The 21,524-nt window shown below is 43.8% G+C and overlaps 3 protein-coding genes across 8 annotated transcripts in view; 1 reads left to right on the top strand and 2 right to left on the bottom strand.

The window, feature by feature from the left end:
• Nucleotides 1-11,484, bottom strand: part of tdp1 (tyrosyl-DNA phosphodiesterase 1) — a 134,363-nt gene extending 122,879 nt beyond the window's left edge. For 3 of the 4 annotated variants that reach the window (XM_043696957.1, XM_043696960.1, XM_043696959.1), the window contains exons 1-2: nucleotides 11,309-11,484; nucleotides 2,313-2,969 (exon numbers count right to left, since the gene is read on the bottom strand). In XM_043696957.1, the coding sequence (XP_043552892.1) occupies nucleotides 2,313-2,961 (649 nt within the window). In that variant the 5' untranslated portion in view covers nucleotides 2,962-2,969; nucleotides 11,309-11,484. Of the gene's footprint in view, nucleotides 1-2,312; nucleotides 2,970-6,481; nucleotides 6,991-11,308 lie in introns of those variants that run through there. The other variant, XM_043696958.1, reaches the window with a different exon arrangement.
• Nucleotides 11,485-12,454: 970 nt separating this feature from the next.
• efcab11 (EF-hand calcium binding domain 11) overlaps nucleotides 12,455-21,524 on the top strand; it is a 96,981-nt gene continuing 87,911 nt past the window's right edge. For 2 of the 3 annotated variants that reach the window (XM_043696962.1, XM_043696964.1), the window contains exon 1: nucleotides 20,403-20,555. In XM_043696962.1, coding sequence (XP_043552897.1) covers nucleotides 20,463-20,555 — 93 coding nt within the window. In that variant the 5' untranslated portion in view covers nucleotides 20,403-20,462. Of the gene's footprint in view, nucleotides 12,828-20,402; nucleotides 20,556-21,524 lie in introns of those variants that run through there. The other variant, XM_043696961.1, reaches the window with a different exon arrangement.
• mrpl51 (mitochondrial ribosomal protein L51) lies at nucleotides 19,918-20,496 on the bottom strand. Its single transcript, XM_043696965.1, has one exon. The coding sequence runs from the start codon at nucleotides 20,481-20,483 to the stop codon at nucleotides 20,067-20,069; it is 417 nt and encodes a 138-aa protein (XP_043552900.1). The 5' UTR covers nucleotides 20,484-20,496; the 3' UTR covers nucleotides 19,918-20,066.

Below are 21,524 nucleotides of genomic sequence, written 5' to 3' on the forward strand. Positions count from 1 at the left end.
TCCAGGAATGCGAGTTTGTTGTCAGTTTCTTCCTCCTTGCTGAACGTTATGCCTGTGAGTGTGTTGTTGATGATGTTAAATGTCTCTTCTATCTTGTAAACAAACACATAGATCTAGATGCCATCTATCAACCCCTCAGAAAATGAACAGGAAATGACATCACCACCCCATCCAGGAGAAAGATATAAATAGAAAGCAGGAGACAACAGCTTCGCTTCACTTGGAGGTCGCCACTGATGATGTTACCTAGCCAGGTAATGAAACGTCTGGATATCAAATCTACAGCTCAGCGAGCAAACCTACACCCTAAACCTCAACCTGAGCTACAAACCTTCAAAAACCTTGCAAAAGCAATATCATGTATTGATTGGTAACTGTTTGGATGTACAATGCGATCATAGCCTGTACCCTTCTTTAAGAACAGTATTAAAATGTCTTTGTTTTAAGCCATTTGTGCAGCTCCTCTGAGGAATACTCAACTTCTGTGTTCCTGGACGTTCTATACTCAGCCATATGAAGAAATAAAGAGTGAAGTCTTAAATAACCAGACTAATTGTGAGTCATGAATGTAAATGCTGCATCACTTCAAGGTCAGCTTCAGAGCCTCTCAAGACTTAGGAGGACAAGCAGGCCATTCAGCCCCTCATGAGATCATGGTTGGTCTGACAATCCTCAACTCCACTTTCCTGCCTTTTTCCCACAACCTTGAGTTCCTTTACTGATTTAAAATCTGACTCCGCCTTGAATATTTTTGATGGCTGAGCCTCAACAGCCCTCTGTAGTTAAGAATTCCACAGATTCACTACCTTTAGAGAAGAAATTCCTCCTTATCTCTGTCTTAAATGTGTGACTCCTTATTCTAAGATTACGTCCTCTAATCCTAGACTCTCCCAGAGAGGAAACAATCTCTCCACATCTGCCCCGTCAAGTCTTGTTCATTTCAACAGAGTCACTTCTCATTCTTCTAAACTCCAATGAGTATCAACCCAACTTACTGGAATTCTCTTCACAAAACAAGTTCTTCCATACCTGATATTAGCCAAGTGAAACTTCTCCAGACTGCCTCTAATGCAGGTACATCTTTTCTTAGAAACATTTTCTTAGAACTGTTTATAGTATTCCAGCTGTGATCTGACTAATAGTCTTACCAAAACCACCCTACTTTTATATTCTACTCCCCTTAAAATAAAGACCTACATCCCCATTTGCTTTCCTTATTACCTGCTCAGATTGGATGTTAGTTTTCCTTCTCATTCGTGGAAGGGAACTCTCAAATCCCTCTGTTCTGTAGCTTTCTGCAGTTTTTCTCCATTTACATAATATTCAGCTTCTGTCTTCTTCCTGCCAAAGTGCATGACATCACATTTTCCCTCATTATATTCTGCCAGGTTTTTGCCCAATCACTTAACGTGTCTTACTATATCCCTCTGCAGATTCTTTGTGCCATCCTCACCACTTGCCTTCCCAACTACATTTTCAGTCAGCTGCAAACTTGACTGCAATGCATTTATTTTCATTATTCAGGTCATTAATACATCGTAAATGAATGTGGCCCCAGCACTAATCTCATTGCCACTCTATTAGTTACAGGATGCCATCCCAAAAATGCCCCCCTTTTGTCTGCTTTCTATTAGCTAGCCAATCCTCTATCCACGTAAATATACCCAACACCATAGAGACTTATTAACTAACCTCATGTGTGGTACCTTATTTTGAACATCCAGATACATCACATCCATGTTTGGAGTCAGCTATTACGAGGGGGCATAGCTTTAAATTAAGGGGTGGTAGGTATAGGACAGATGTTAGGGGTAGATTCTTTACTCAGCGAGTCGTGAGTTCATGGAATGCCCTGCCAGTAGCAGTGGTGGACTCTCCCTCTTTATGGGCATTTAAACGGGCATTGGATAGGCATATGGAGGATAGTGGGCTAGTGTAGGTTAAGTGAGCTTGGATCGGCACAACATCGAGGGCCAAAGGGCTTGTACTGCGCTGTATTTTTCTATGTTCTATGTTCCCCTTTATTAATCCTGCTTCTTACCTCATCTCATTGAATCTGGAGTATGTGGATTTTCTTCGGCTCTGAAAAAGAGTCATATTAGACTCAAAATGTTAACTCTATTTTTCTCTCTATAGATGCTGCCAGACCCGTTCAGTATTTCTGCATTTGTTTTAAACTAAATAACTGCTTTGCTTTGCTCTCACCGTCACCAAAAGGCAGAATGGGAACTTGTCTCTATGAGCTGGAGAGTGAATTTCCATGTCCAAGGAATTATCTTTGATTTAAAAATGGTTTAAAACATCCACCTTACCTTTTATATGAAGGGCTCCACAATTGGCCTTGGCTGGGATGCCTGAGACTTTGGTCAGATAAAAGCTGAAATTCTTAGCTTTTTCCAGCATATCCCACTTGTCTAAGGGCTCAGAGCCACTCTCCAGTTTGGGTCGCCAAGTCGCTTTTGAACTGACCGAGGGAGAAGGATAGTCTGTTTCTTCCAGGCGTGGTTTTTTCTCTGTCTGACCAGGGTTTGCTTGGTCGACTGACTCCTGTTTGATCTGCCGATCACTTGCTTTGACGTCAGGCTCCTCATCACTGCTGGAGACCCCCCAACCCGATTCAGGTGAGGGTCTGGGCCGTTTGACAGCAGGAGAGGGGCGCCGGGCAGGGGTCACAGAGCTTTCCTGTCTTGCTTTGCCAGCAGTGGACGTCTGAAGCTTGGAATGAGTGAATCCTGAATGTCCACAGCTGGAAGCAGCATTGCCCTGGCCAGAGTGAAATACCTCCAACTCTCCCTCATCCACTACCGTCTCGTCCGAGTCTGACACGTAGTCTTTCCTGACAGACTGTGGGAGTGGGAGGGGGCCTCCTGTTGGCCGGGCAGGCTTGGCATCTTCCTCATCACTGCTCGACACCGTCCACCTCCCATGCTGACTCTGTACTTTGCTCACTCCACCAGACATGCCTTTTACTGTTGGGGGAGGATGGCAGTGAACAAGGAATGAGAGAGTTAAAACTAAAGAAAAGACTTGCACTTATTACCCACCCTTCTGAACCCCAAGACATCCCAAAACGCTTTCCAATGAGCCAATGACATTCTTCTTAATATATACACAATTGGAATGCAGCAAGCCAACTGGCAAGTGCACAGAAACTTGGCAGATGGAATAAAATGTGGGAAAATGTGAGCTTCTGCAATTTGACAGGTAGAATGAGGAGCTGAACATCTCCACGACCCGAACTGGAGAAAGACCGCAGAAAGCTGCAGCACAGGAGGATTTGGGAGTCCTCATGCGAAAATCACAAAGAGCTAGTATCCAAGTTTAGCAAGTAATAGGGAAAAGCAAGTGGAATGTTGGCCTTTATTTCAAAGGGAATGGAATATAAAAGTTGGGAGGTCATGTGAAAACTATGCAAGGCACTAGTCAGGCCACAGCTGGAATACCGGGTACCTTAGCTAAGGAAAGATACGCTGGCATTGGAGAAAGTCAAGGGAAGGTTCATTAGATTGACAGCTGGTATGGCTGGACTCTCTTATGAGGACAGGTTGAGTAGGTTGGGCCTGCGCTCTGTGGAGTTTAGAAGAACGAAGGAGGCCTTTTTGAAAATACAGGATTCTTTGGGGGTAAATGTAGAAAGGTTGTTTCCCCTGTGGAAGAGTCTTGGACCAGACTGCATAATCTCAAAATAAGGAGCTTCATACTTAAAACAGAGACTAGAGGATTTTTTTCTCTCACAGAGGGCTATTGAGGCTGATTGCCGCATTGTGTTGGAGTGACTGCAGATTAGAGGGCCAAAATACATACAATGTATGTGAGTATTTTACAGTCAATGAAGTACTCTCTGAAGTGCAGCCCTTCATTGTTGTAATATAGGATACACAGTAGCCAATTTTATGCTCAGTAATCTCCAACAAACAGCAATGGGATAATGTCTGAATGATCTGTTTTTGATGAAGGCTGACATAGATTTTTAATCAGTGATGGAATCAAGGATTATGGGGATAAAAGGCAGCAAAGTGGAGTTGTGGTTGGTCAGATCGACCATGATGTAATTGAATGGTAAAACAATCAGATGGTCTGAATGTCCTGCTTCTGCTCTTATATCCTATCATAGGAAATATGGCAATCAATAATGCACAGCAAGATGACAGTGGCCAAATCATGTGGTAAGGGAATATCAGCCCACAACTCACAGAACATAGAACATTACAGCGCAGTACAGGCCTTGTGAAACTAAACTGAAGCCCATCTAATCCACACTATTCCATTCTTGTCCATATGCCTATCGAATGATCTTTTAAATGCCCTTAAAGTTGGCAAGTCTACAACAGTCGCAGGCAGTGTGTTCCATGCCCCTATTACTGTCTGAGTAAAGAAACTACCTCTGACATCTGTCCTATATCTATCACCCCTCAAGCTAGCCATCACCACCCAAGGAAAAAGGCTCTCACTGCCCAACCTATCTAACCCTCTGATTATCTTATGTCTCAATTAAGTCACCTCAATCTTCTTCTCCCTAACGAATACAGCCTCAAGTCCCTCAGCCTTACCTCATAAGACCTTCCCTCCATACCAGGCAACGTCCTATTAAATCTCCTCTGAACCCTTTCCAAAGCTTCCACACCCTTCCTATAATGGGCGACACGGTGGCACAGTGGTTAGCACTGCTGCCTCACAGCGCCAGAGACCCAGGTTCAATTCCCGCCTCAGGCGACTGACTCCCTGTGTCTCCACATTCTCCCCGTGTCTGTGTGGGTTTCCTCCGGATGCTCCGGTTTCCTCCCACAAAGATGTGCAAGTCAGGTGAATTGGCCATGCTAAATTGCCTGTAGTGTTAGGTGAAGGGGTAAATGTAGAGGTATGGGTGGGTTGCACTTCAGCGGGTCGGTGTGGACTTGTTGGGCCGAAGGGCCTGCTTCTACACTGTAAGTAATCTAATCTAATCTATAATGCAGTGACCAGAACTGCACGCAATACTCCAAGTGCAGCATGACCTCATGATTCCGAAACTCGATTCCTCTACTAATAAAAGCTAATACACCGTATGCCTTCTTAACAGACCTATCAACCTGGGTGGCAACTTAGAGGGATTCTATGTACATGGACATCAAGATCTCTCTGCTCATCTACACTACAAAGAATCTTACCGTTGGCCCAGTACTCTGCATTCCTGTTAGTCCTTCCAAAGTGAATCACCTCACACTTGTCCGCATTAAACTCCATTTGCCACATCTCAGCTCAGCTCTGCAGCTTATCTATGTCCCTCTGTAACCTACAACATCCTTTGGCACTATCCACAACTGTACCGACCTTAGTGTCATCCGCAAATTTACTAACCCATCCTTCTACACCCTCATACAGGTCGTTGATAAAAATGACAAACAGTAGTGGCCCCAAAACAGATCCTTGTGGTACACCACTAGTAACTGAACTCCAGGATGAACATTTTCAATCAACCACCACCCTCTGTCTTCTTTCAGTTAGACAATTCCTGATCCAAACTGCTAAATCGCACTCAATCCCACACCTCTGTATTTTGTGCAGTACCTACCGTGGGGTACCTTAACAAACTTTCCTCATTCCTGAAGAAGGGCTTATGCCCGAAACGTCGATTCTCCTGTTCCCTGGATGCTGCCTGACCTGCTGCGTTTTTCCAGCAACACATTTTCAGCTCTGATCTCCAGCATCTGCAGACCTCACTTTCTCCACTTTTACCTTAACAAATGCCTTACTGAAATCCATATACACCACTTCAATGGCTTTACCCTCACCCACCTGTTTAGTCATCTTCTCAAAGAACTCAGTAAGGTTTGTGAGGCAATAATGACTGCGTTTAACTGGTATTTCTTTCAGTTTGGTGAAACCCCTGCTCTGCTGCAATTGGGGCTGGGAGTGGGACTGAAGACTGTTGTGGTCCTGAGGCATCAGACTGCCGCTGGTCTAATTAAAACTAGGAATCTGGCTTTGCCCTGGAATGGGCGCAGCATTAGCTACCTGGAGTCAATCAGAAATAATGGGTACCCTTTCCAATTTGTGTACTGTACATCAACACCGATCGTCCAAGAACTTCAACTAACAACCCCATTTCTGCGTCTCTCTCTCCAGAAGCCAATTATTAAACAGCGGACAGTCACTGCCTGGTGCAGTACATTTAGTGCCCTGAACTGAAAAATCGCCAACCGAGGATATGTCGTTTAGACAGCCTCGGGCCAATATTAGCAATATTTTTCCTAAAGTCCAGCCTGTTTGCTTTTGTCGAGTTGCAGGTACCTTCCGTCTTACACTAGACAAAGCACGCAGCCACAGCGTGGAATAGCACACACTGCGAAGCATAAAGAAGAAATGGCCCCCGGTAGTTGGGGTGCAATGGGTCGAAAAGCAGCGCACGCCTGAGTCAGGGAAGTAGAAAACCCCGTCGCGAGCACAGAATTGTCGTGGGATTGAGGTCTGAACCGGATTTATTTCGACTGGTGCAGCCCACCTTGAATGAAACTGTATCTAATCTTCAGACCCTCCGACACAATGTATCAATTTGCTGTATCCACACAATGTATCCAATCTGCTTCAGAACGTGGCCCGGGAGGACGACCCGTCTTTCGAACGCAGTCCAGGAACCTTTCCTGCCGTTCCCCCCGCCCCGGTCCTATCGCCCTCATTTCAACTTCCTGACTCATCTCTTGCAACCCGTTAACAATGAGAAACGCGGCTGCTCTCATCTGAAGTTGAACTCGCCGAGTTTGCTTCGAGAATAGGAGTGTTTTAATCTCTCCCTTTCCCTCTGTGTGTGTCTTGTTCTGAAAAGTCAAGCACACTGGCTCGTATTCCCAGATTTAAGTCCCACTCCAGCCCCCGCTCTGAACACAAGTATCACAGCTGAATAAGCGCTGCAGTGGAGGAGATGCAAACTCGTGCGTGAGAAGTTAAACTAATGCATGTACAAGATCCCCACGCACCCTTCTGAAGAGCAGAGAGATTATCCCTAGTCAATATTTAATCGTTTATCAAAAACAGATCATTTGGTTTTTATTCATTGCTACTTGTGGGAGATTACTGTGCATCCGATATTACAACATGATGTGGAGGAGCCAGTGTTGGACTGGGGTGGACAAAGTTTAAAAAAAATTGCAGTTGAGTTTTCTAGGTTTGTTCAATATATCATTTCAGTTGCATGACACTGTAATCTTTTGAGATAAATTTTGTGTCTTTTGGTCCTGCCCCACTAGCTACCTGATGAAGGAGCTGCACTCTCCAAAAGCTAGTGGTTCCAAATAAATATAGCCTGGTGTTGTGTAATACAGTTCAAAATCACAACAGTGAGGGGCTGCACTAAATGTACTTCATTGACTGTAAAGTGCTCAGGAAAAAATGTATTTATTTTGACCGTCAAATAAGGCAGCCCACATGAATTAAACTTCCTCTAATCTGCAGTCACTGTGACCCTATACACCAAATGGCTTCAAAATACAGCCCAGGAGGACTTAGTTATGAAAATGGTAATTATGAAGAGCACTTTTTCTAAAGTCACTCATGGGTGTCACTGGCTGGGCCAGCATTTGCTGGCCATCCTGAAGGTGAGTTGCCTTCTTGAACTGCTTCAGTTTATTTAGTCTCGGTACACCCACACTGTTGTGAAGGAGAGAGTTCCAGGATCTTGACCCAAATGGTAGAGTATTTTTCTTTCTATTTTTAAAATGCAACTCCTGGTTATATAAATGAATTTAAGTAGTGCCCCAATCTCTTCAATCACTGATAAAAAACTTAAAGGTTGATAGATAGTAAGAGCTTCTATGAAATTTAACGGAGACTTAATAAAGTGAGCATTGGCCGTTTGAGAAAGCTGATTAATAATGGAAATAAGGAAATGGCAGATGAATGTAGCAGATGTTTTGTATCAGTCTTCACTATGGTGGATACAAGTAATATTCCAGAAGCAACCAGTAAATCAGGAAATTGAAGGAGGGAAAACTCAGGAACCGCACATTCATCGGTGAGGTGGTACTGAGTAAATTATTGGATCAGTGGCAGATGAATGCCTTGGTTCCGATGGACTTCATCTGAGGGACTTAAAAAAAAATTAGCTATTGAAATAGTTGATGTGTTGGTTTTAATTTTCAAAAATCCCTTAATTAAGGGAAAGTCCACTAGATTGGAAGATAGCAAATTCCAATCCTTTATTTGAAAAGGGAGACAGAAAGCCAGAAACAACAGGCCAGTTTGCATAATATCTATCACAGGGAAAATGTTGGAAGTTGTTATTAAATAAGTTATAACAGGGCACTTGCATAAATTCAGGGTTATTGGACAAAGTCAACATGATTTTGTGAAAGCAAAATCATGTTTGACCTATCTTTTGGAGTTCTCTGAAAAGATCACATATGCTATTGATAAAAGGGAATTGGTGGATGCGTTGGACTTGGATTTCCAGAAGGCATACGATAAGGTGCCACATCATAGGTTATTGTGGAAAATAAACTCCGATGGTGTAGGTGGTAACATGTTGGCTTGGATAAAAGACAGGCTAGCTAATGTGAACCAGAAAGAAGTTTTTTTTTCAAGCTGATAGCATGTCATGATTGGTGTGTGACAGGGGTCAATGATGGGGCTTCAACTTTTACAGTTTATATGAATGATTTTGATGAAGGGGCCATCGATGTGGTTGTTGATAATAAGAAGATAGATAATAATGTAAGTTGTGAAGAGGACATGAGGGATTACAAAAAGTTATTGATAGGTTCAGTGAGAGGGCAAAGATGTGGTGAATGGAGTAATGTTCAAAAAATACAGAATTATCAATTTGGCAGGAAGTTATAGAGAAAGCATTTAATCTAAATAGTGAGAGATTACAGAGCTCAGAAATGCAGAGGGATATAGGTGTCCTTGTGTATAAAATACAGAAGATTAGTATGCAGATACAGCAAGTAATTCGGAAAGCTAATCTCAGATTAAGATAAATGCTCGGCACAACATCGTGGGCCAAAGGGCCTATACTGTGCTGTACTGTTCTATGTTCTGATAGAATGTTATCATTTGTTGAGAAGGGAACAAAAGTGGAGAGATTATGCTTTAGTTATTCAGTCATGATTTGGAGGTGCCAGTGTTGGACTGGTGTGAAGAAAGTCAGAAGTCACCCAACACCAGGTTATAATCCCAACAGGTTTATTTTAAATCATAAGCTTTCGGAACGCTGCTCCTTCATCAGGTGAAGTCACTCTACAAAGGAGCAGCACTCTGAAAGCTTGTGATTTCAAATAAACCTGCTGGATTTTAATCTGGTGTCTTGTGACTTCTGACCCACTTAAATAGGGCAATGCCAAGACTGCATCTGGAGTAATGTGTATAATATTGGTCAGGAAGGATGTAAATATGTTAGGGGCAGTTCAGAGGTTTACCAAATAACTGGAGTGAAACGATTATCTTATGAGGAAAGGATGGAGAGACTAGGCTTGAATCTACTCAGGTTTAGAAGAGCAGGAGGTGACTTGATTGAAACATATCAGTTCCTAAAGCGTTGCAGTAGATTGGATGTGGAGACGATGTTTCTTCTTAAGGGAGAATGTAGAACTAGGTGACACTGTTTAAAAATCAGGGGTCACATTTAAAACAGAGGTAAGGCAATTTTTTTCTCTGAGAGGATTATGAGTAATACTCGTCCTGAAAAGTTGGCGGAAGCTAAGTCATAGAGTTTTACAGCACAGAAATAAACCTTTCAGTCCAACTTGTCACATTGACCAGATATCCCAATCTGACCTAGTCCCATTTGCCATATCCCTCTCAACCCTTCCTATTCATATACCCATTCAGGTGCCTTTTAAATGTTATAATTGTACAGGCCTCCACCATTTCATCTAGCAACTCATTCTATGCATGCAACACCCTCTACGTGAAAAAGTTGCCCCTTAGGTCTCTTTTAAATCTTTCCCCTTTCACCTCAATCCTATGTCCTGTTGTTTTGGACTTTCCTACCCAGGCAAAAGACCTTGTCTATTTACCCTATCCATGTCCCTCAGATTTTTAAACTTCTATAAGGTCACCCCTCAGCTTCTGACGGTCCAAGGAAAATAGCCTCAGCCTATTCAGCCTCTCCATATTAGCTCAAACCTTCCACCCGACAATATTCTTGTAAATCTTTTCTACACCCTGTCAAGTTTAATAACATCTTTTTTATAGCAAGGGGACCAGAATTAAAACCAGTATTCCAAAAGTGGCCTAACCAATGTCCTGTACAACTGCAACATGACAACTCAACTCCTGCATTCAATGCGCTGACCAGTAAAGGTAATTGTACCAAATTCATTCTTAACTACCCTGTCTAACTGAGACCCCACTTGCAAGGAACTATGAACCTGTACCCAAAGGTTTCTTTGTTCAGCAGAAAAACCCCAGAAGACTACCATTAAGTGTATGTGTCTTGCCCTGATTTGCCTTACCAAAATACAACACCTCAGATGTATCTAAATTAAACTCTATCTTTTAAGATCCCATTATATTCTGAGGTTACCTTCTTCGTTGTCCAATACACCACCAGTTTTGGTGTCATATGCAAACTTACTAACTATTCTTCCTATACTCATATCCAAATCGTTTATATCAATGACAAATATAGTCAGTATATTTCTCATTTCTTGGTAACACAAGTAGACAAGATGGTAAAGAAAGCAAACAGCTTGCTTGCCTTCATTGGTCGGAGCATTGAATATAAAAGCTGGCAAGTGTTGTACTTAAAGACTTTGGTCAGACCAGCTTTGGAGTACTGTGCATAGTTCTGGTCACCGCACTATCGGAAGGAAGGATGTGGGGGCTTTGGAGAGGGTGCAGAAGAAATTTTCCAGGATGTTGTTTGGATTGACTTGGATTGTTTTCGTTAGTGCGTCAGAGGCTGTGGGATAATGTGATAGAAATATGTAAAATTATGAGAGGCATGGATAGGCTGGATAGTCTGAGTCCCAGGGTAGAAATATCAAATACTGGGGGCATATAGGTTTAAGGCGATAGGGAGAATATTTTAAAGAGATGAGTGAGGAAAGTTTTTACACAGAGGGTGGTCAGTGCCTGGAACACACTGCCAGGGGATAGAGTCAAACTAGATATGATTGCAATGTTTAAGTGGCATTTAGATAGAGACATGAACAGGCAGGAAATAGAGGGATAGGGACCATGTACAGGCAGGTGGGATTAATTTAGAATAGCACCATGGTCGGCACAGACATGGTGGGCCGAAGGGCCTGTTCCTGTGCAGTAATTAATGTTCTACATTCTATTTGATGTTTATGTTGGCAGTGGACAATCTCAATAAATGTTTTGGCCTTACCTTAAGCTTTTAACATTGCACGACCTTAGGCGGCTGAAAGTTAATATTTCTGCTTGTGCAATGTCTTAGACTGGCACGATGTCGTAAAAAAGACACAGGTTTGTGTGATTACAGTAAGGTTCACCTGTCAGTACAAACTCGCGTGGGAATTGTTCACCACCAGAGCCCTTCCAGACAACGACAATCCCTTTAAACCAATGGCCAATCACTGAAGGTGATAAATGGAAGTGCAATCTAACCATCATCCAATGAGGAAGGAGGATGCGGTCGCGCGGAAATTACAAAAGCAAGAGCTTCCCTGAGAACGGAAGGATCAGAGCTGGGGATAAACATTAACAGTGAGAATCAGGGGAGTAATAATAACAGTGGGGGAGAGTAACAGCCAGGATCAGGGGGAGTAATACTCAGTGAGGGAGAGTAACAGTGAGGATCAGGGGGAGTAATACTCAGTGAGGGAGAGTAACAGTGAGGATCGGGGGTGTAATAATAACCGTGAGGGAGAGTAACAGTGAGGATCAGGGGAGTAATAGCAACAGTGAGGGAGAGTAACAGTGAGGATCAGGGGAGTAATAGCAACAGTGAGGGAGAGTAACAGTGAGGATCAGGGGAGTAATAGCAACAGTGAGGGAGAGTAACAGTGAGGATCAGGGGAGTAATAGCAACAGTGAGGGAGAGTAACAGTGAGGATCAGGGGAGTAATAGCAACAGTGAGGGAGAGTAACAGTGAGGATCAGGGGAGTAATAGCAACAGTGAGGGAGAGTAACAGTGAGGATCAGGGGAGTAATAGCAACAGTGAGGGAGAGTAACAGTGAGGATCAGGGGAGTAATAGCAACAGTGAGGGAGAGTAACAGTGAGGATCAGGGGAGTAATAGCAACAGTGAGGGAGAGTAACAGTGAGGATCAGGGGAGTAATAGCAACAGTGAGGGAGAGTAACAGTGAGGATCAGGGGAGTAATAGCAACAGTGAGGGAGAGTAACAGTGAGGATCAGGGGAGTAATAGCAACAGTGAGGGAGAGTAACAGTGAGGATCAGGGGAGTAATAGCAACAGTGAGGGAGAGTAACAGTGAGGATCAGGGGAGGGTGAGTAACGGTGGGGGTCAGGGCAATAATAGTAACAGTGAGGGGGAGTAGCGGGGGGGGTCAGGGGAATAATAGTAACAGTGAGGGTGTGGGTAAGGGCCAATTAGAATAACAGTGGAGAGGGTAACAACGAGGGTTGTGGAGAGTAACACTGAGGGTCGTGACTGGGTAACAGTCAAAGTCAGTAAGAGTGTGGGTGAAAGTAACAGTGAGTTTGTGAATGAATGAGTATCAATGGGAGTGAGGGGACAGATTTGAGAGGATAAGTATTATAACTGTGAAGAGGAGGGTCAAGTCTGTAACAGAGAGAGTGACGGTAACAAGTTTGTGTGATCTGACTTGTTGCTTTCTGGACATATGATGTATCGAGCACAGCTTTGTACTGCTGATGAAGAGAGGATAGTCACTGACTTGGAGAAATGTCACTTTGTTACGGTAGGTAGCACTGAGCCCAGTTGTTAGAGAAACCATTTCATTATTACTGTCAGGGCTCTCCCACATCCTATCTCCAAAACAGCAGGGCTCCCTGGGGGAACTGGTGAATCTATTTCTCGGTAAATATAGTTATTTCCTCACTATTAAGGTGTTTTAACCGTAAAACCTCAACTTTAAATCAAATGGAGTGATTTTGCCTTCATTGTCAATGATTTTTCAGCTTGTATTTATTTGTTGCTTTTGATGCCCTGAGACATTCAGAAACATTTCACTGTCCATTTGAACATAGTTGTTGTGTTTGATTAAAACACAACCCATTTGCAGGCAGTAAGATGTCAACAACAGCAATGAGATAAATGTGACCGTACAATTAGGAGCAGGAGTACTTGAGTCTGCTTCACCATTCGATACAATTATGACTAGTCTGATCATTTTGCGATCCAGCCTATACCCAATGTCCTCTCATTCCCGTGCATATCAAGAATCTAACTCTGTCATACTGCGGTCACGTGAGTGAAGATGCTGAACTCTGTTTCTAGTGTCAGTGGAGGATGCATTTGAGACCCACTACTGGCAGAGTTTCTATCTACTTCTGCCTTAAAGTACTCAAAGCCTCAGCTTCCTTCACTTTTTAAAGGAGAGCGATCCAAAGACACTCAACCTATGAAAAAAATTATTTTCTGTCTTAATTGGGCAACCCTTTATTTATAAGCAGCAAATGTATAGAGGGAATAGCTTCTCTACATCCATCCTGTCTTCAGAATATTGTACCCGTTCCAGATATTAGTCTGGTCAACATTCTCTGAACTGCCTCCAAACATATTTACATCCTTCCTTGAATAAGGAGATCAATACTGTACACAGTCCTCTAGATACGGTCTCACCAGTACCTGTGTAACTAAAGCATATCTCCCTATTGTTGTACTCCGTTCCCCTCCCAATATACCTTACCATTCGATTCGCGGTCCTACTTGCTTGCTGTACCTACATATTAACTTGCTGTGTTTCATGCACTATGTTATGGGTAAACTTAGCATAAGTTACCTTTAATTTGGCTACTTATTAAGAAATCTCACAGACAATCAAATACTGAAATAATTATTTAGACTTTATTGCATTGTTACGGACCAGACCAAACCCCCTCAGAATATATTAAGATAATATCGACCCAAACGTATTTTAGAGGGTGTTGTGTTCCAGATGCAGTTTGATTGGTCAAACTAACAGGCTTGAAGCAAAACACACTTCATTCTTACACTGTAGTTATAATACAGAAAAAGAGTGAAGAATTGGAATAGTTTAACTCTGTTAGAAAACTTTACAGAATAACAGATTATTTACCTACTAAACAGTAACTGTTTCGATATGGTAACCAGTAAAACACGCCCCTTGCAAATGCAAATTCTGTAAAATAGATAGTCTCATGCAATTCTCACAGCAGACAGTACTCTGGCTTTTCTCTTTGAGAGAGAGGAATAATCACTTCCACATCTAGCTTCAAGACCCCCAACAGCTGCTGAAAGTTAAACTAAAGTCCTGGTTCTGTGGGAGTTTGAACCCACCCCTTCATGCTGCTTCTATTGTTCCACCCTTAAAGAAAAACACCCAAGGCCTCTCAAGCAGTTAACCTAATTGGCTTGGAACAGACCGCTCATCGTCTGTTTCAACATTTTTTTTTTAGAATAAGCAAGACAAAATACACCTCTTAAAGCCATTGTATAATCACAGCATGTAGCAACCAAAATAAGACCCAAAATACGCAAGTTAAGCCTCAACTTGGCCTCAATTAATGGTACAATTTAGCTAGATTCAGATCATTGCATATTGGAATTAGGGCATCATGTTGAGATTGTACAGGACATTGGTGAGGATACTTTTGGAGTACTGTATACAGTTCTGGCCCTACTGTGTGAAGGATATTATTAAATTGGAGAGGGTTCAGGAGTGATTTGCCAGGATTGGAGGGTTTAAATTATAAGGAGGTTCGATAGGCTGGAACATTTTTTCAATGAAGTGTATGAGATTGAGGGGTGACCTTATACAGGTTTATAAAATTGTGAGGGGCATAAATAAGGTGAATAGCAAGGATCTTTTCCCTGGTTGGTGGGGAGGGGGAGTTCAAAACTAGGTGGCATATTTTTAAGGTGAGAGGTGAAAGGGACCTGAGGGGCAGCTTTTTCACACAGAGGGTGGTTGTGTGTGGAATGAACTGTCAGAAGTGGTGGATGCAGGTACAGTTATAATGTTTAAAAGACACTTGACTAAGTGTGTGAAGAGTAAGGGTTTAGAGGGATATGGACCAAATGCAGAGGACTAGTTTACTTTGGGAAACTTGGTGAACATGGACGAGTTGGACAGACTGGTTTGTTTCTGTGGTGTATTACTCTAACTCTAAGTTGGTAAAATGATAAATATTAACCAGGTCTGTCCCTTGAAATAGTGGTGTGGAGTTCTTTATTTTACAGATGGAGGCCTCGGTTTAGCATACATTCAAAATCCAGCATGTTTGACAACACAGCAATGCCCGGGGATGGATTGGAGACTTTACAGGGGTTACATGTGTAATGTTTAAGAGTAGGACATAAACTCTCAGACTTGGTTCTGAGAGAAGCAAACTGGATAGACTGAAATGTTAGCACCTCCAACTATTAAAAATTGCCATATTGACGCAGGCTATTCAGCCCAACACCAGCTCTTTCGAAAAGGAATCCACTCATTGCCACATCTCTGCATTTTCTGTTCTCTTGGGGCCATTTATCCAGTTCCCTTTTGAGCAGACCTCTTGAATCTGTATCCACCCTTGGCAGGTGCTCCACTCCAACTCCTAGCCACCCATTGTATATGGAAGGCTTTCCTCAGGCCACTGCTGTTTCTTTCACTAATCACGTTTTATGTTTACTTGCTTGATCTAAGGATTCCATGCTTTTGAGAAATGCAGCAAATCTTCTCTTTGTCTCCTGTTGTCCTTTTTTAATTCATTCATGAGATATAGGTGTCACTGGCTGGACCAGCATTTGTTGCTCATCCCTAGTTGCCCTTGAGAAGATGATGTTGTGCTGCTTCCTTGAAACCCTGCCGTTCACGTGCTGTGGATAAACCCACAATGCCTATAGGGAGAGAATTCAATGATTTTGACCCAGCAACATTGAAGGAACGGTAATATATTTCTAAGTGAGGATGCTGAGTGATTTGGAGGGGAACTTGCAGGTTGTGATGTTCCTGTATATCTGCAGCCCTTGTCCTAATTTTACAGGCTTGTCATTTTGTAGATAGTACACACTGCTGCTACTGAATGTCAGTGATTGAGGGAGCGAATGTTTGTGAGTGTAGTGCCAATCAAACAGGCTGCTTTGTCTTGGACGGTGTAAAGCTTCTCGAATGTTGTTGGAGCTGCACTCATCCAGACAAGTTCCTGACTGATGCCTTGTAGATAATTGACAGGCTCTGGGTAGTCAGCTCAGTTACTGGCTGTAGAATTCCTAGCCTCTGTTTACAGGAGGCCAGCCCCAGCTCCTCCGGTCTTTCCACGTCACGGGAAGATCTCTGTTTGATTATGCGTCCAGGAGACATTGAGATTCACATTGCTGATCTTCTCCCGAGGCGAGCTGTCAGAACAAAGAGTTGTCAAACACTGACCAGGCATAAGGAAAGCCCCTGCAGCAAAGACAGTTGCTGTCAAGTTAAACCCCCACCCCAAGCCACAGTGTTGATGTTACCTTGAAAATCTATGGAACATGGCTGCATCCTATTTTCCTGCTGGAAATAACATTGGTGTCATTGTAAAAACTAAATAACTGAAAAAGATCAAGTGGTTATAAAATGGTCAGAAGTCACAACACCAGGTTAGAGTCCAAGAGGTTTATTTGAAATCACAAGTTTTTGGAGTGCTGCTGCTTCGTCAGGTGAGGTGGAGGGAAACACATGGCACAGAATTTATAGACAGAGAGATCAACAGATAGTACAAATACTGTGAGTGGAGCGTTGACAGGCTGAATACAAGTCTTTGCAGGTGATCAAAAGTGTCAGACTGTGTGAGTAAAGTGTCAAAAGATGAATAGCGAGTGAAGAGATTATCCTGAATCTGATTAATTGAGGAAGAGAGATAATTACAAAAAGGTAAAAATAAGATGGTGCTGGAGACAAACCAAATGGTTGGAATTACATGATAGATGTAAGAGCCACATGCTGAGGGTCTAACCAAAGTAACAAGTAATCCAAAACCCGACAAACTAATGTAGGAACATTACCAGTTATCGAGGTGATTGTGACAAAACAGACAAGTAAGGAAGATACAGAACAGTATCATGGCGTGACTTGTATTGTAGCGTGACATCAACTCACAATCGCAGTTCAGGCCATCTTCATGGGTATGGAACTTGGCTTTCAGTTTCTGTTTGGCGATTCTGCATTGTTGTGTATCTCTAAGGCTGCCTTGGAGGATGCTTACCCAAAGATCGGAGGCTTGAATGTCTTTGACCGCTGAAGTGTTCCCCAACTGGGAGGGAACACTCCTTTCTGGCAATTGTTGCATTGTGTCCATTTATCCGTTACCATAACATCTACATGGTCTCACCAATTTACCATGCCTTGAGACATCCTTGCCTGCAGCATATGAGGTAGACAATGAGATTGGCTGAATCACATGAGTATCTGCCACGTACGTGGTGGGTGGTGTTCCCACATGTGATAGTAGTATCCAAGTCAATGATCTGGCATGTCTTAGAGGTTTCCATGGCACAGTTGTATGGTGTTGTGGTCGATGTTGCCCTGAAGGCTGGGTAGTTTGCTGCAAATGATCGTCTGCTTAAGGTAAGGCAGTTGTATGAAGGCGAGAAGTAGTGGTGTCAGGATGATTTTAACGAGATGGTCATATTGATGACATGTTGGAACATCTCGCTAAGGTCATCTATACACCATCATTTCTGGCTCAAACAACTGCCTGACCTGAAACAGACCATCATTGGCAGCAAACTACACAGCCTTCGGGACAACATCGACCACAACACAACACAACCCTGCCACGGCAATCTCTACAAGACATGCCAGATCATCAACACAGATGCTACTATTACATGTGGGAACACCACTCACCACATACCAGATCCTCTTGTGACTTGGCCAATGTTGTTTGCCTCATACGTTGCAGGCAAGGATGCCCTGAGGCACGGTACATTGGTGAGACCATGCAGATGCTACAGCAGCGGATGAATGGACACCATACAATTGCCAGACAGGAATGTTCCCTCCCAATCAGGGAACACCTTCAGTGGTCAAAGACATTCAGCTTCTGATCTTTGGGTAACCATCCTCCAAGATAGCCTTTGAGATACACAATAATGCAGAATCTCTGAACAGAAACAGATAGTAAAGTTCCATACCCATGAAGATGGCCTCAACCATTATCTTGGGGTTAATGTCATACTACATGTAACCCCACCATACTGTTCTGTATCTGTAAATATTTTCTTTCTTGTCTGTATTGGCACCATCATCTTGATAACTTATGATCTCTCTCTCTACCTTCGTTTGTAGGGTTTTGGGTTACTTGTCACTTTGGTTAGGTCCTTGGCACAGGACCCTTATACCTGTCATGTAATTCCAGACATTTAGTTTGTCTCCAGCACTATCTTTTAATTTTTTTTCTAATTATCTCTCTGTCTCAATTAATCACATTATAGGTCATCCCTTTACTTGCAGAGGCTTGTTATTAAGCCTGTTAACACTCCACTCACGACATTTGTATGATCTTTTGATCCCTCTGCTTATAAATACTGTGCCAGTGTGCTTCCCTCCACTTCACCTGACAAAGCTCCGAAAGCTTGTGATTTCAAATAAACCTGCTGTAGAGTCAGATGTACAGCACAGAAATAGACCCTTTGGTCCAAGCCGACCAGATATCCTAACCTAATCTAGTCCCATTTGTCAGTATTTGGCCCAGATCCCTCTAACCCCTTCCTATTCATATACTCATCCAGATGCCTTTTAAATGTTGCAATTATACCAGCCTCCACCACTTCCTCTGGCAGCACATTCCATACAAACACCACCTTCTGTGTGAAAAGGTTTTCCCTTGGGTCCCTTGTAAATCTTTCACCTCTCACCTTAAACCTACGCCCTCTAGTTCTGGACTCCCCCAACCCACAGAAAAGATCATGTTTACTTACCCTATCGATACCCCTCTCATGGTTTTATAAACACTCATTTCCGATGTCCATGGAAAATAGCTCCAGCCTGTTCAGCCTCCCCCTATAGATCAAACCTCTGACAATGTCCTTGTAAGTCTTTTCTGAACCCTTTCTAGTTTCACTACATCATTCCAAAGCATTGAGACCAGAATTGCATGCAGTATTCCAAAAGTGGCCTAACCAATGTCCTGGGCAGCTACAACATTTCCTCCCAACGCCTGTACTCAATATACTGATCAATAAAAGAAAGCATACCAAACGCTACCTTCACTATTCTATCTACCGGTGACTCCACTTTCAAGAAACCATGAACTTACACTCCAAGGTCTCTTTGTTCAGCAACGCTCCCCAGGACCTTAACCATTAAGTGTATAAGTCCTGCTCTGATTTGCCTTTCTAAGATACAGCGCCTCACATTTATCCAAATTAAACTCCATCTGCCACGCATTGGCCTATTGACCCATCTGAGCTGAAAATGTGTCGCTGGAAAAGCACAGCAGGTCAGGCAGCATCCAAGGAACAGGAGAATCGACGTTTTGGGCATGAGCCCTTCTTCAGGAAGAAGGGTTCCTGAAGAAGGGCTCATGCCCGAAACGTCGATTTCCTGCTCCTTGGATGCTGCCTGACCTGCTGCGCTTTTCCAGCAACACATTTTCAGCTCTGATCTCCAGCATCTGCAAGCCCTCACTTTCTCCTATTGACCCATCTGATCAAGATCCTGTTGTACTCCAAGGTAACTTTCTTCGCTGTCCACTACACCTCCAAGTCTTGGTGTCATCTGCAAATTTGCTAACCATACCTCTTATGTTAGACTATAACCTGGTGTCCTGTGACTTCTGACCTTGTCCACCACAGTCCAACATGGGCATGTTCTAAAATGGAAGGAAAAGACATTCAAGTTGAACTGTATAGCAACTTGCATTTATTTAGGGAAATGTGTCCAGGTTTGAGAACTCTGCAGCTAAAGGAGCTCTTTAAAGTCCAAATTGAGAAAAGCTTTCACGAGTTTTCTTCTTGTTTATTCCCCGGGACTGTGCTGGCCTCTGGGGACGGTCTAGCGCATTTTCCCGTATCGATTGAAACGTTTGTAGAGGTAGCGGATTCTCTTGTTGAGGTTGTGAAGGTCTGCCTCGAACATTCGCTCGCCCACGAAGCGTCTCTTTCTCAGGCAGCGCTGCAGCTCGTTGCCCCTGAAGCCTCGGAGCCAGGCGGGGCCGCGGATCAGGGCGCGGGGGTGCACGGTGAAGCCGCCCAGGATCCCCACGTTATCGAACACGCCAAACATCGCCCTCTTCTCCGTCCATCGGTCCACCGCTCTCGGCTTGGGGATCGCGTGCATCCGGATTAAAGCCGGGACGCCGAGGGTAAACGGCCTCTGGGAGGTGAAGGACGGGCAGCCCCCACTCAGAGCCGTCCAACCCCAACGGAGAACCGAAGCCACCGCAGACCAATGTCTCCTGGACACCGCCATGCCATTTATTTTACAGAGAATTTGAAAGTGAAACTGCAGCAGAGTGTGCATAGGCTCCACCCGGTGGCTTTTGTATGCATTTCCTTTCTGACGTTGCATTTATAGTTGGCTCTGAGCACTGGGGTGCAACTCTTGTCTCTGTGGGTAGTAAATACAGTACTTTTAAAAACCTGTCCAGGCTCTCTCCTCTAGAGCAGGTGAGATTTGAACACGGCTCTCCTGATTCACAAGCAAGGGCACCGCTGCTCCACCACAATCAATATCCCGACCTGACCAATTCCTCAAAGATACATCTGTATCTGAATATGATGAGGAGGTACTGGGGTGGACAGTTTCAGAAGTGGAAAAGCACAGGTCTTATGAGGAAAGGCTGAGAGACTTGGGTCTGTTCTCATTGGAGAGAAGAAGGCTAAGAGGGTATTTGATCGAGACATACAAGATGGTCAGAGAATTAGATAGGAATGATGATATCAGCTTCTACGAGGGGGCATAGCTACAAACTGAGGGGTGATAAATTTAAGACAGATGTCAGAGGCAGGTTCTTTATTCAGAGAGCGATAAGGGCGTGGAATGCCTTACCTGCCAATGTAGTTAACTCAGCCACATTAGGGACATTTAAACAGAACCCCACTGGTCCTCACCTACCACCTCACTAACCTCCATGTATCCGCCCTTGAACCCCGCCCCTCCAACCGCCACCAGGACAGAACCCCACTGGTCCTCACCTACCACCCCACTAACCTCCATGTATCTGCCCTTGAACCCCGCCCCTCCAACCGCCACCAGGACAGAACCCCACTGGTCCTCACCTACCACCCCACTAACCTCCATGTATCCGCCCTTGAACCCCGCCCCTCCAACCGCCACCAGGACAGAACCCCACTGGTCCTCACCTACCACCCCACTAACCTCCATGTACAGCGCATCATCCGCCGTCATTTCCGCCACCTCCAAACGGACCCCACCACCAAGGATATATTTCCCTCCCCTCCCCTACCAGCATTCCGTAAAGACCACTCCCTCCGTGACTCCCCCGTCAGA

Source organism: Chiloscyllium plagiosum, chromosome 10, assembly GCF_004010195.1.
Source record: "Chiloscyllium plagiosum isolate BGI_BamShark_2017 chromosome 10, ASM401019v2, whole genome shotgun sequence".
In the NCBI taxonomy this organism is placed as follows: Eukaryota; Metazoa; Chordata; class Chondrichthyes; order Orectolobiformes; family Hemiscylliidae; genus Chiloscyllium; species Chiloscyllium plagiosum.